This window comes from Artemia sp. Qi Xiang Cuo, chromosome 11 (genome assembly GCF_049724085.1).
Source record: "Artemia sp. Qi Xiang Cuo chromosome 11, ASM4972408v1, whole genome shotgun sequence".
Lineage (NCBI taxonomy): Eukaryota > Metazoa > Arthropoda > Branchiopoda > Anostraca > Artemiidae > Artemia > Artemia sp. Qi Xiang Cuo.
Window position 1 is genome coordinate 24,547,559 of NC_142804.1, and position 15,509 is coordinate 24,563,067.

A 15,509-nucleotide genomic window follows, 5' to 3' on the forward strand; every position below is an offset into this window, starting at 1 on the left:
TAAAGTATAGGAAAGCCATGTTTACTGGTGCTTTCATTTTTATTATAAAATAGCTATTTAGCTATTTTACTAATTGTCTACTACTTATCATAAAACTGCTACTACTTTAACTATCAGCTTATCATAAAACTGAATAGCACTGAAAAGCCACGTTTTTTTGTTTTTTTTTTATCACTGAAATTTACAATCTGACTATAATTGAAACGAAAATGCATCAAAAACTAGTAAAAAAGTTTTGAATGTGAGCTTTACTTTCCTGTTTCTTTTTGTTTTTGTGTGTAACATTTATGTAGTTTTCCTTTGTTTTTCATACGTTTTATTTGAGCTATTTTTTTCGCTGATAAACGCTTTCGGATGTGAAGCCAAAATATTTGGACTTTTAGTATTACTGTTGTATGATAGGTTCTGTATTTTATTTTCAATGTCACATTAAAAAACTTTACCCAGTTTAATATAGATTCGTTTCAATAGTAAATGAAAAGGCATTGGGGTGTAAGAATTTATTTACCATCTTATTAAACCCCTGAATCAAGGGGTACCTACTACACCTGAATCAAGCAAATATATCGTGTCAGAAAAGCTATTCCATTAGAGAAATTTGCAACCTGAAATATCAGAATAAAGCAAATTTTCTGTAACGTTCAACGGCTACATATAAGCGTCCTGTCCTTACTCTTTGACTCCCGATTAATAAACCAGTTCATACCAGTAAAGAATCAACGTGCATTGACTAGTCTAAATCGAAGTTATGAGTGCCACTTTTGCAATTATTCTCAAATGACTAAAAGACTAATGTCTTGAAGACTTACCAGCGAGTAATTGCATCCTCAATTGAATTGGTAAGAGCATGTCCAAGATGCAAAGAACCAGTAACATTCGGAGGTGGAATCACCATCACAAATTGTCCTTTTGGATTTGGTTTATCATAATCTTGCTGAAATACAATCGATCAGATTGATTAAAATGGTTAGAAACAGCCTAAAAAGTCTGAATTACAAGTTAGACAAGTAATTAGCATAAAACATCAGAATAAAGTGATGTATTCACTACATAAATCTATATTCTTTGTTAAACCCTGACTTCGTTATCTCCTTAGGACATGAGATCTTTGTAACAGCACAGAGAATAAAACTGCACCTGGAAACTCAGGGAGCTGAGATTCAAACCAGCCTGTCGCAAGCTCTGTTCTCTCGAGAATAGATTAGAGCAGAAACTGGAGAGTAGAAACTGATGTGGCTTTGTGCTGAGTTAGCCTTAGCAGGCTTTGTGCTGTGATTATTACTTAGTAGTATTAGTTTGCTATCTCTATGAATTAAAAATATAAAAAAAACTGTATAGCTTCTTATAAGCTCTTAAAATGTATTTATTCTTGTATCGGTAATTGAAGCTTCATACAAGTTCACAGATTTTCAGCTTTCATATAGGCTCATGACTATTGATAAAATTCATCACCAAACCAGAATGCCGAATGAAGTTTTTCAAGAGTCCCTTCCCCATCTCTACCATCCCTACAAGCAACAAATACAAATATTAACTTCTATGCCGAGACACAAAATGTTATTATATCATACTTATTTTAGTGTCATGAGTCTGGGGAGTTCACGGTTAAACAGATCCCTACGTAAAATCTTAATTACAGATACCAATCGAGGCAAATGAAACCCGTCTGATCCTGCTGTAAGCACAAGTAAAATGAGTACTTAGTTTTTCGAAATAAACAACAATATACACCCTGCCTCTATATCACCGTAACAAAAGCGGACTGGTCACGCAAGGTTGTTTAATTCTTTAGTTATTTGGCATTTAGTTACTTTTTCTGCTACTCTTTTCTATCTCCGTAAAAAGCTACATATTCATTGTGTCTTCTTTAACTTTGTAAAGCGTCTTTTGTGTTCACCTTCATAACCCCAAAGCACTTGTATATGCAGAAACTATGCATTCACCAACTTGGGCTGGCAATTGACAAAAGAGATTTGACAATACAACTAAAATCGGCAATTGACACAAGAGATTTGACATACAACTGACAAATCGGTAATTGACAAAAAAAAATCGACAAAACAACTTAAAAAATCGGCGATCACAAAAGAGATTTGACAAAACAACTGACAAATCGTCAACTAACAAAACATTTAGGTTATGTCCCTTATGCAATTTTTAGTAAGACGACAATTTTGTTATCATTCCATAGCTGAGGTTCAAGTTTATCCATTTGCCCAATTACACATTTGAAATGTGGTGCATATGACTTTTTTTAGACTAAAAAAAACGTTGAAGATTGTTGAAAAAATGACAATTTTTCTATTTCTAAGTAAGTTTAGATCCTTTCCCAAGACAAAGTCTATGTAAGATCATAATTCTGGCTCGGTCAAAGGATAGATATGAGACCATTGAATCCCATTATATAAGCATCTTGTCTTTTTGGTGCAAGTTACAGCTTCAGGCTTGTTGCAAAAACGCTCGTGTTAGAGGGGTCATATACTTTAAGAAAAAAAAACAAATCAGGTCATTAAGGGGCTCGGTTATTCAATTTGTTTATGCATTCACATTTTTACTTGTTTAGTGCCCATTTTTCTTTTCCTGTTTATTTCCCTGTCACAAGAGCCCAAGTCACTTGTTGTTATGGCAGGTTACAACTAAATTGACTGATTGATTGATAAGAAAATAAATAAATGCAATTATTACAAGTGCCCGAACCATGTTGTAATAAATACTTTTTACTCTACCCCCGTGGCAAAAGTGGACAGGGTCACCAGCTATTTTATTGTCCCAAAGCATAAAGATTTTATCATCTGACCATGATCCAATCTGGTAAAGTAACGACGATCTTGATCAGGATAGTTCCTGATTAAGCCATTTCAGCAAAATTCGAAAAAAAAGATCAAGATTAATTTGCAAAAAAACTAAGCTTTCAATAAATTATCGCTGGAAAACATAATTTTTTCACTTTATATTTTATATGTCCGATATTTATTAACAGAAAAAAAGTACCAGAATTATATTCTAATTACGAAAATAAAACAAACATGTGACTGAAAGTTCACCAATAATTCAGGGATTATTTAATATCACAAGTTATTTCGTTGATAGTCTAATTTTAGCAACTAAGCTGAACTTTACAAGAATATTAAAGTCCATTTCAAATTCAATTTTTGTTCTTACACTCTTTTGCAGAGCAACATTTTTTTGAAGTTATTTATAATGGCATGGTCGTAAATATGATGCACTAGGCCTATTTTAGGCAAATGACTCTGTACCAACGAAAATAAGCAAGATACAAAAAGATTAAAGCAGATATAGTTCAAAATCATTCAATAACAGGCACTTGAACAATGCTTTGAATCAGCAGGCAAAACAGATAAGTCATGGAACACTTACAAAAATTAAATGTTTCTGAATTTGCCAATGAAGGACAAAGATTACAGCAGAACTGGCTCAAAAGTTCGTTTTCTTGCCAATTTTCTTGCGATTTTCGGCAACTTTCGAATATCACTACTAAGAGAGGAACAAAGGGCTAGCTGTAATTTCAATTCCAATGAAAGTAATATTAAAGTTTAGAAATTATATGTGATACCATTCCTCTGCTTCAATCTCAGACTTGGAGAACAATGAGAAACTCAACCTCATAAATCAAAAACAGAACTGATTGGGGGAAAGAAATTCCTTTTCCCAACGAATACATCAAGGAATTTGTTGTACCAAACGAATACATAACAAACTGAACAACAAAAGAAAAACAATTCACTCCAGAAGCAAGCTTGTGCAGGACAAGCAAGCAATTAGAAGCAAGGTCGAATAATAAAAAAAAAAATTATTGATCATTTTAAGAAGACATTTTGACACGGGGGCCAGGGAGCCGTCACACGTCTTAAGCACTTTAAGACTTTACTCAAACTTCAATTTGAAACTGGTGTCTTCCTGCTTACCCACTTGAATGAAGTTTTTAATTATAAATTCGAAACTTGAAAAGAACAGATGACGCCAAAAAGAGTGGGTCTGCCAACCTTGTAGAGTAAGACTAAAGTATCACTTGAGCTTTTATCGAAATTTAATAGTTAATAGTAACTACTGATAATAATTAATGACAATAACTAACTTTAATTACTTACATAAAAAATAATAGTTACTAACGAAGTCTCCAGGGAAAACAAAACTGAACGACATGAAAACGTTTGTGAAAAATAATTTAGTTTTACCGCTCAAAAACACCCTTATTTTCGTAAAAGTTTTCTTTTCTTTCAATAAAATCTCTTAAATGAATGCAAAAAATCAACCTGCTAAACGAAACTTTCCATTCAATCACAATTCCATTTTTTTAGTTTAGTACAGAACAAGCGATAGACTAGCCTTTTTGGGGGGCTTAAGGAGGCGGCAACACCAAAGTTATTTTAGTAATTTCTGTTTAAGTTCTACTTCATTGTTCATAGTACTCTTTTCGTTATAGATTTCGTCCTTATTTCATAGGGCTTTTGATTGTTTTAAGCTTTGAATGTGCGGTTTTCTTTTTTTAAGTATACTAATAAATACATATCGTGAGAATGAACCATACGTAAAGACCTGTGCATATGATAACCGAAATTCTAAAAAAGGAAATTCGTTATCAAAAGAGTTTGCATTTCTTCCGTGCATTTAAAAGTTATCAAGTTTTTATTTACTCATCGAAAGTGGTTAGCATATAAATTGCAAATTCTTAGAAAAAGATGAAAACACCCCCATAAGGAGCCCCTATCAAATTCAGTACACCTAAAAACCCTGAGGTAAAGATTTCAATCCCCTGTCGACACGAGTACGAAATTTTGCACTGTAACCCAAGAAGGATGGTAGTTTATGATTTTTTTTTTTTCAGGAGTAATTGTACAGAACCGGTGGTAATAGAATATCAGGAAATTGGGTCCCTCAAACGCGAATTGAAAACTATACTCAAATTGTCAAGGTAAAAAGAGAAGTCACGCCAAAGCAAAGTAGCGATTTTCGGCATTTTGAGGCGGAAATCCACAATTTTAGCCCAAACAGGACTAGAACGACAGCGAATGAAAATTCTGATGTAGATAATCAATTTAGAACTATTGTTATAATCCTCTCAGTTTCAAAAGCCATAATACCATGCGGTGATCATAGGGGGGGGGGAGGGTAGAGGGTGCACTTGCCCCAGGAGCAGAAATTCTATGGGCATAAAATTTAAAATAAATAATATAACGGTTGTAATAATTTTGTAATTTTTAAAATTTTATTTCTATTAAAATAAGTAAAGGGGTCATTTGGTAGAAATTTTTTTGGTAGTCGGCAAAATTTTCATTTTCCCCATATCTTCATCGCCATTCCTTGAAAACAAAAGTAAGTAGATCAAATTTACTTAATTTTCTTTTTTTTACATTGTATGTCCAAATTTTGTTAATAAATGAAAGTTCTGTTAAAATTTGACCCGAAAATTTTTGGGAGGCAGGGAGGGGGAGGGCTAATCAAGATCTTTTACCGGGCGCCAGAGAAGCCACTGAAGGTGACTTACTCGTCCTAAACAATACCAGGCATAAAAAGCAACTGGTTTTTCAACTACTTTTGACTTTCAAATGTTTGAGCTAATTCATTTGAGGCTTCAAATGTACATTTGTGTGTGATTGGGCAGTAATCGTTAGGGAGGAACTTCGTGGATATTTCTGTGGGTGGAAGAAGGGGGGAGAGGAACCATTAAATTATCTTTTTCAGGCCAAAGTTTTATAATTTTCAGCGATAGGTACTTAAGATATACATAAAAGGGATATACTCTTTGATAAACAAAAAAAAAAGATAAATATTTGGGGCTATATACCCCTCGTATAAATACTTTGATCGGCGTACCTTTTCAGGGACTTGTCATTTCCACAGCATCGTACAAAAAAAATATAAGAAAAACTTCAAGAAGTAAAGAGCGTGGGCTGAGTATGGTGGTAGCACAACTGACATTTAAGAGAGGCCTCCATATTATATTCTTTTTGGTCTTTATGACAAAAACACCAATTAAAAGCAAACATGATTTTTTTCTACAATTCTTTTTTATATTAACCATTCATGGTAATAAATGGAAAAAAGAGCAATTATTGTCAATAGAAACCAAATATCTGAAAATGGAATCTTGATAGCAGTAATCCATAAAAACAAGCTGGTCTTTATGTTAATTGTAAATAAATTAAAAAGAATTTGATTTCATGATAATTCCAAATATTTAGAATGTATTAACTTTAAAATTACTCATCGAAAGTGGTTACCATAAAATTCAAGATTTTTAGCAAAAGAGGAGGAGCAATTTAAGCTACTTCTAAATATGGATAGTTTACTCATTTTAAATTTACCCGTCGAAAGTTATACTTTACAAGGATTAATATACTGAACCAACAGAGAGAGGGAGAGCTATCTTCAATTAAAATCAAAAGTTTAAGAATTCTTTTTATGTAGCAAAAGAGATTATGCAATAACAAAGCCTCAATATCGCTTATTTTGTGCTGCAAAATAATAACTAATGCCTAAAAAGTGCCATAAATTGGGTGGTTGAATTGTTTTTTAGTAAGTATGCATTTTAATTTTTTTGCGGGGGGGGGGGGGTATATATAACTAGATTATTACGACCTTTCGGGGTATGAACAGATTAGTGCATTTTTTCAAAATTGTTTTGTTATAAGGCGTGAGGTGCCGGTTAGGAAATGTCTTGTTGACTGGTTGACTTGTTTTAGTATATTTTGTCACCTTCTTAAACAAAGTTTTTACTTCTCGGGTGGCCATTAAACTGTAGTTGTAGTATATCGGTTATAATAAATTTCTCTCTGCCACCCTCTCTATAGCTTTTCACAAATTTTCAAATCGATTAGCTGTTTCATTAATCTTGCTCGATTGAATTTTGGCTTATCATCAACAAAAAAGTATCAAGAAAATAGTCCAAGATAAATAACCGGCTTCGAATTATCAAAGAGGTGATTTTACAACCTTAGACTTTTAAGGGCCATTCATGCCAAGTGGAGGCATATTTGTCCCAAAACAGTTAGCAGTCCCCCAAAAAATAGACTGTAATTACAAACCGATAAACCAGTAATACTAAGAGTCGGTAATGTAAGGGGTAAATCTATTACAAAAGTAAATTTAGCAATTTCCAAACAAAGAAAAGGTGACAAAATTATTCAACTGCAAAGGCCCTTATGGCGAAAAAGTAGTAATAAAAGCGGTACCATATAGGTTGATTTACTACTTTTTCGTCCATCCTTACTGGCCCTTCATGACCTATTCTCGATGGCTATTTTTTTCTAGCTTAGATCCTTTGTTGATTGGCATTAAAAATAAACATAGCTCGAGCGTATCAACTACAATGGAAGTCCAACTAATGTTTTGTCTTTGTTGCCAAAAATTCAATAGGGGTCTACTTTCGTTTCTTGACTAGAATCCTGGCGGCCTTTATCCTCTTTTCTTATAAATATATACAATTCTAACATTGTTTAGCCAGTTCCAAGTCTGGGAAGTCCATAATATTAAGGTCCTGTGTCAAATTCTCAAATCCAGCTTACAGTAAAGAAAAACAGCTTTCTGTTCCTTGACATCATTTTGCAAGTTTTTAATTTTTTCGTTTCTCCTTTTCAATTTCTCTGTATCAAAAATAACTTCGCAAGTGTCTGGCCTCAGCCAAGAATAAATCATAAACATATCTTGTTTTATTCCCCTAAAATCATTACTAAAACGAGCAAAATGAATTGAAAACGCTGGTTTAAAACTCTTCCTTTTTTAAATTAAATAACTTTACAAGACTGTTTCACTAATAAAGAGGAAGTGATATGTTGAAAACGGCCGTTGCTGATCTGTTCGAAGCTACACTAACAAAATTACATTTTACTTGTTTTAAAGCCATAACAGATAATAATATAGACAATTGTTATGGTAGTTGTTTGTCTATGAATTTGCACTATTATTACTTCTATTCTGCAAGCATTACTGACGTTAAAGCGACATCGAGAGAGAAATCCCGCTATTTAAGCGGTGATTTAATGTTACTAAGGACTTAAGTTTCTTGAAGAAGTAGCTCCACCCTAGCCACGAAGTCACTAATGAGGTGTGGCTATGATACGTGCATTTAATTATTTGTATATATCCCTTCCTCATCAGCTTATCTCCTTCTATCTCTGTTGCATAAACGTTTTTCTCAATACAACTTTCGTTTTTATGAACTTCGCCCTTCCCATTTCAGAGGGAAGGGCGCCTGCGAATGAATAGTTTCGCGATTAACGTTTTAACAATATATTCTATGTATGAGAAAACCAAAGAAATTATCACAATTACACGACCCTCCAGAAGCATTTTGTTTGTGTGATATCATTACTGCCACGTTTTAAAAACCCCAAAAACAAGACTAAAGGAGAAAATGCAATCCTATTGGTATTACCGCTAATCATAAAGGGCTATCTGGTCGCTCCATAGGCTTTATAGCTGATTTTGGAGTAGCAATAACCTTATATGGTATCTTATAAGAAAAACAACAAAGAATTGCTGGGATTGTGAGTAATCATTGTAACTTGTTGTGCATGAACAATGACAAATCTAAGGAGACAAGGGTGATTTTTGGAGACAGAAAGGCCCTGCCTAAATCTGACTAGTGCTTCTGCATGAAGTTTTAACCAAAACGGAAAGAATTGAAACATTTAAGTCATGTTTTTTTAATGGTCCATCGGTTAATCTGTGCTATAACTTGCATGTGAATGCTGTAATACACGCAAAAAAGAACAAAGGTTCCTTTTTGACAAATGTTTTCTTTGCCTCATTTGCGCTGAAGTGGGCGTTTCTGAACCTTGGATTCTATGATGTGGTTGGTGCCACTAAAGTTAGATTGATAAAAATCAACATTTATTTATTACATACAGAACTGGAGACAATTTTGCCTTGCGACGGTACTAACTGCATTCTCTCCATGTTTATATTAGTTTTTTCTACATCAGCTAACATGATAGTATGACTTTTTTTCACAACAAAAGTATCTTTACCTAATGACTGGTTCAAACAGCTAGGCTACACAAAGAAAACTTTCTAGTGCAGCATTGGGAAAGCGAGATTAAACAGGGTAGAAAGGATTGTTCTTACTTTATATTCAGGTTTGAAAAATCCTTCTTTTTCCCACCACTCATACCAGGCAGATTCAACATATTTGGGATTATATGCACTAGGCATTGTTCTAAGATTCTTCTTCATTCCTAGAAAAAAATTGATCCAGCTGTTAAAAAAATGGCTCTGAACCAAACTTATATTAGATAATTGCTTTAAATTTTAATATTGTTAGAGTTCTTTAAAAAAAGGAGAAAAAAAACCCAGCACAAACATAACAATTGCAAACCACAAGAGCCAAAACTGTTTTGAATACCTTCATTTCAGTTAATAAACAAGGTCTGGTTCATTTTAAAGGAATATTTTAACTATTGCTACAATACTTTTTAGGTGGAGAAAAGATGAATGTTAACCAAAACATTGTCATGAATAAAAAAAAAGAACATTAAAAAAAGGCTTCTGACAACATTAAAGGCTTTAACGAGCATAAATACGAAATAGCAGAGCACCGAAGTTGTTTTTATTATATTTTAAAAGGAGAAGTTTGCATTCCATTTTTTTTTTGGCTTAAAAAATATTCAAAATTTTTTGGCTAAGAAATTTCACCATTAATGTTCCTTTTCATTGGATATTTTGACAAATAAATATTAATAGCAGTTTTTAAAGCTTGAAAAATAGATCTGCTGCTAATATTGGTTAAAATGGATGAAAGTATATTTAATAGGACTTTGTTTCTGAGTCATATGGAAACATTGTTGATCAAATTCTGGAAAAATTATTAGCAGAAAAAATTAGAAAAATTATTGATGACATAGTAAAAAATTAACTGGTTTTAATACACAAGCAAGCAACAAAAAGATGTGTCTATGCTTACCAGGTGGCGTATTATCTTCAATGACTTCCTCTGCAGTTGACTTTGGTTTTTTGCTTTTCTTAGGTTCTTTGTCTGTAGCAGATGGAATTGCAGCTGCTTTTTCATCCTCTGCTGCTTTCTTTTTTGCTTTAAACTTGTCAAGTTTTGCTTGTTTCTTGGCTTCTTTTTCTAACTGTTTTGCAGTCTTTACAGGAGCATCTTCAAGGTTTTGCACATTGCTGGCTTCTTCAACCATTTTTGTTCACCTACACAACATATAAATCGATTGTTACTAATTTACTAAAGAAAACTCCCTATTTAGTTACACAGAATATTTATTAAAAAAAAAAAAAAAAAAAAAAAAAATAGAATTAACATCACACCAAAGATAGTTTAAAAAGTACAATCCAGTAAATTAGAAATGCTTAAGGAAGCACTAAGCAATGGAACACAGTTGGTACCCTTGTTGGAGACATCAGCTAAGTTTTTGGAGGTTCCCAATATGCTTAAGGTAAGACTTCACTGTCATATGGGATGCTCTTTTCTTTCTCTTTTTCTGGTTTCTTCCTCTGTTTTGGTAACAGTAAGCATTTTAATTATTTTTTTCTGATATGGTCTTCTAATCTTTGTATGGTGTGTGAAACAACCTCAAATGCCCCATCTTGAAATAACATGATTGCTATTTACTCCTGACTTTGCTATTGGAAACTCTGTCTTATGATTTTTGAGATTATGACTAGCTTAAAGTGAGGGATGTGGAGTCAGTCATATTTATAACAAAATGTAACTGCAACTCCAGCTCCAGACATTTTCAAAATACCAACTCCATTCAGCAAAAATTTACTAAAACTTCAACTTCATAGCCCTGTTATAAAGTTTCATTTAACAAGATTTTGTTAGTTATAACCAACTTCAACTCAAGACATTTTCAATGCACCAACTCTGACTCCATTCAGCAAAAATATACTAAAACTCCAACTCAACATCCTTGTTTGAAATCATGGAGCCTGCAACCATTGAATAAAATTTCTGGAAAAAAGCAAATTCTTTTCTGCTGGATGCCAGGATGTTCCTGAGTTCAGAGTGAATGCACAACCAACAATATTTTGATAAGCAAATCTAGAATTAACAAATTTTGTATATTTAGAATAAATATAAATAGTAAACCTTGCTGATTGTACATTATAATTGTAACTTTGTTCTTGGAGTTTAGTATCTATTGACAAAGATTGCTTTTTGCTCGAAAATTGTTATTATAAGCTGTTGAAGCCAGAGCTCTTTGAAATGTGAGGAAGGCTCCTAATCCCTTCTCAACCCCAACTTTGTATATTCAAGTTTAATGCTTTGACCATTGCTGAAAATATCCACCTCTTAAAATATTTCTAAGAGAGAGAGAGAGGGGGATCTGAAGTATCAAAATAAATTTCAGAATAACCATTTTCACAGTTTTAATGGGAGTCTTTACGCAAGTCTTTTTTTTATAGGAGATGGGCCCCTTCTGTGCAGGTAGGTATACAAATATTACCTTTTATGGTGCACAAATATTACCTTTTATGGTATATATATATATATATATATATATATATATATATATATATATATATATATATATATATATATATATATATATATATATATATATATATATATATACATATATATATATGAATGATCATTGGAATTAAGAAGATTTGGGCCTAAAAATGCACTTTTTCAGGCCCCATCCCCCCTCCCTATTTACACACAGACAGATTGACTAACCCTCCTCCCTAGTAGCTGATGAGCAACTATATACCTAAGAACATAATTTCATAAAGCCCCAAATGAGTAAACTGAATTAACAAAGGTTTAATAATAACTATCCAAGTATATGAACTATTTATTTAACAGGAAACTACATATATCTCTATGAATATGCCACCACATGGCATTATGGCTCCTGAGAATGAGAAGCAATCTCATAATTTTCACTTGTTAGCTTTCTGGTATTCTGTGGGCCAAAATTTTGGCTTTACACCAAAATTGGCAGAAACATCACTTTGATATAGTGCAATCTCTTTTATTGCATGAAAATAAAAAATATCTCTAAATTTCTCTTGAAAGGAACCCTCTTCAAACATTATCAAAGCTACAGCTTTGATACAATGACTCTTGAGAAAAAAAACAGCCTCATTGTCCATTATCTGGTAAATTTCTAAGAGGCCCTATAATTTAGCTAGGATGAAAGTGAAAACATCATTTTATGACCTTTTTATGCTCTTTCATAATTCAATAATTGCTTCGTCTGGAAATTGCATTTTGAGCTCTTAAAATGGCCCCAAAGGTGTCTTATATGAATTATGAATAAGCATAAACAAAGCATCAAATGAAGTTTGCACAACCTATCTAAATTACATGGCCCACTGCAAATTTACCATGAAATTTAACCCCCCCCTCCTAATGTGCAAATATACACTTTGAATTGTCAATAGCGGTTTCAAATCACAAAATTCAGCACTATTTTTGTTGCCAGCATTTGGAAAACTTGAAACAGTAGGAAAACAGTTTGCATTGAAAATGAAGCATTTTGCAAGTCAGGTTATAACTTCTTTGTGTGGTTACAAAAATGAACTACCTTTGGGGCCCCTTTCAGGGCTCAAAATACAATTACTGAATTATGAAAGAGCATAAAAAAGGGCATCAAATGATGTTTTTACTTTCATCCTAGCTAAATTATAGGGCCACCTAGAAATTTACCCATTATCCTTGGAACAAAACTCTCAGGCCTATAGCTTTTGTTAAATAATTTAAACTTGACTTAATTTGCACACTTAAAATTGCCATAAAATATTGTTTTTACTGAAATCTTGTCTTTCAACTTTTGATTGCTATTAGTAAAAGTTACCTGAAAGTACCTTTCAGGATTCTACAAAATACAGGAATATAGGGCCTAGCACAGGCCAGTTTATTTAAGTCTTCAAAAATGTGTTGTGTTGAATGGAAATCAGTAATATTTGTTCATTTTCCTAGCTAGACATCATTTAGCTAGGGCAAATGAGTGTTTTAATAATAACTTTTTTCTCATAAACTAGTGATTTGTTTTTAACAACTTTTCAATGGGACACCACCAGATGGCTAATTTGACAGTGTGTATATATACAAATCATTAAATTAGCCAACCAGCCAACCAGTATTTTAAGCCTAGGAGCCCAGCTGGACATAAGGAAACATATTAAGAAAACAATTCTTACCCCATAATATGTACAATAGTCATAGTTAACACATTTTGCAGGGGAAGAACCTTTATCTTCACTTCTTTCCTTGTTTTTCTAAGATATTCATGAATTTCTTAGAACCTATAGGCCTATATTCACAGAGTATATACCCCCACCCCTGTAATATGCAAATATATACCCAGAATTGCATCCTCAATCTAAATATAACATCCATTTGCATCACAAATGAACTTTACTCCCATATTAGCCACATAGTGGATGTCCCTTTTTCAATAACTTAACTAGTGTTGGTAACTTCTTTGTGTGGTTACAAAAATAAAATACCTTTGGGGCCCCTTTAAGGGCTCAAGAAGCAATTTGCAACAGAAGCAATTATTGTATTATGAAAGAGCATAAAAAAGGCATCAAATGATGTTTTCACTTTCATCCTAGCTAAATTATAGCACCCCCTGCAAATTTACCAAATTCTTGCCAAAAAACTGAATTAAAAGACATGTAAAGCATATTGTAAAGTATTTGGACAGTACACCTAGCTTATTTCATCATTAGGCTATTTCAACCCCTAGCCCATCATTTGTCTTTGTGACTCTGAAACCAGTTTTGTCAAATCTTACATTCAGCAAACTTTTTGACTGTGTTTCATTTAATTAGAAAGTACCTTTCAGGATTCTACAAAATACAGGAATATAGGGCCTACCACAGGCCAGTTTATTTAAGTCTTCAAAAATGTGTTGTGTTGAATGGAAATCAGTGATATTTGTTCATTTTCCTAGCTAGACATCATTTAGCTAGGGCAAATGTGAATACATCACTTGATGCCTTTTCTCATGCACTTTTATAGTTTAATAATTGTTTCTGGGGCAAATTCCATTTTGAGCCCCAAAGGGTGAAACTAGCCTAGTGGCAGATCCAGGAGGGGAGGAGGTAAGGGGGGAGGCACCCCCTAATGTAGTCTATAGTAGTGTAATTTACTTAATGAACGCAAGATTGCATTAATTAAACTTGCTCCTAATGCAAGTTTATCAGATCAACCTATTTTGCACCCCCCCCCCCTAAAAAAAATCCTGGATCCGCCCCTGGGTGAAACAGCCTAGAGGTGAACAAAGAGCTCATCTACAGAACTTCAGCTTTCGTTTCAAGCCCTATCCAGGCATGAGCTATAGCGTACAATCACTTACTTAACTTGACCCTACTTCCTTTGTTCCTTCAAAGGTAAGTTTAGTTCCTTTTTTTGCTGTTTAGTTGGTGCGTCAGGGTTGCCAAAACTTTTAGGGACAAAAGTGTCCAAATCAGTCAACCAAATCAAGTGTTGCCAGTATGAATTTTTAAAACTTGTGAAAAAAGTGCCAAAAACCTGTGAAATTTGTCCTTCTTTGTTCTACTACCTAGCGGTCTGTTACCTGCATGAGTTCTGCAGGTATTTCCAGCTTTGACATTAACGCTACCAATAAATTAAGTTTAATGCTAGTTCAATTTGAAGAGATGGCAGAAAAAATCGTCATGAGAATGTCAACAGAGCGAAATTTTATATCGATTATCGATACCGCTACCTATATTAGTCGAAAAGTAAAGAACCAATCATAGAGATTCATTTTCACTTCGGCATTTTCACAAGCTATGCGAAAATGATGCGAGTCGTCGATCTTCGGTAGCTATTAAGGATCTTAGGGTGCGACAAGGTCCGAACGGCTGTAGCAACGAAATGTCTATTTTGACCTACATGGTTTTAAAGCTAAACAAAATATGTCGATCTCCTTAACCACTCAGTCAACTGGTTGGTCAAATGATTAAAATCGTTTAACAACTCCTCTATCTTGCCGTTTTCTGAACATTTAGAAGTAGCCCTGAGCAAAAATGACGTTTTCGAGAACTGAAAAAGTGAGAAGACAAGGTCGATTGAAATAAATTCGCTTGCGTTATACTCGATAGAAACTGGCGACCAGCGTTTGACAAAAAATCACAGCTAAAAGTAGAGAATATAAAACAGAAATATTTGCTAGCGGCTATAAATAAAATTGAGCCGCAACACAGCTTTTTTACAAAACTCCTTTCTTTCTATGTCAGCAGTGTAATAATAGCCATATGCACACGGCTACACGACACAGGGATTTATGCGGAACGTGCCAGCAGGGAGTGGCCATTCACTTCTTCTTTCCAGCCTTCTCAGCGGCTTTGGTGACTTTGCCACCAGCAGTAGGTGGGTCCTTGAAGTTGACGGACTTGATGACAAACTTCAACTGTAAAACAAATGAAAAGGATGGGTTCGATAGTTCTAGCATACCACATCGGTTAAGACTTTAGGTCCTATTCCTATTCGGTTGATAAGTGGTGTATGCGCAGGGTACAAGAAAATCTAAGAAAAATCCCCAAGCCGTTACCAAAGCTTAAAAGTA

General features: G+C 33.8%; 1 protein-coding gene across 2 annotated transcripts in view; it reads right to left on the reverse strand.

Moving 5' to 3' along the window:
* Positions 1 to 14,405, reverse strand: part of ValRS (Valyl-tRNA synthetase) — a 109,410-nt gene extending 95,005 nt beyond the window's left edge. For both annotated transcript variants that reach the window (XM_089096604.1, XM_089096603.1), the window contains exons 1-4: positions 14,295 to 14,405; positions 9,923 to 10,167; positions 9,088 to 9,197; positions 810 to 934 (exon numbers count right to left, since the gene is read on the reverse strand). In XM_089096604.1, the coding sequence (XP_088952730.1) occupies positions 810 to 934; positions 9,088 to 9,197; positions 9,923 to 10,157 (470 nt within the window). In that variant the 5' untranslated portion in view covers positions 10,158 to 10,167; positions 14,295 to 14,405. The remainder of the gene's footprint in view (positions 1 to 809; positions 935 to 9,087; positions 9,198 to 9,922; positions 10,168 to 14,294) is intronic.
* Between the last annotated feature and the right edge of the window lie 1,104 nt (positions 14,406 to 15,509).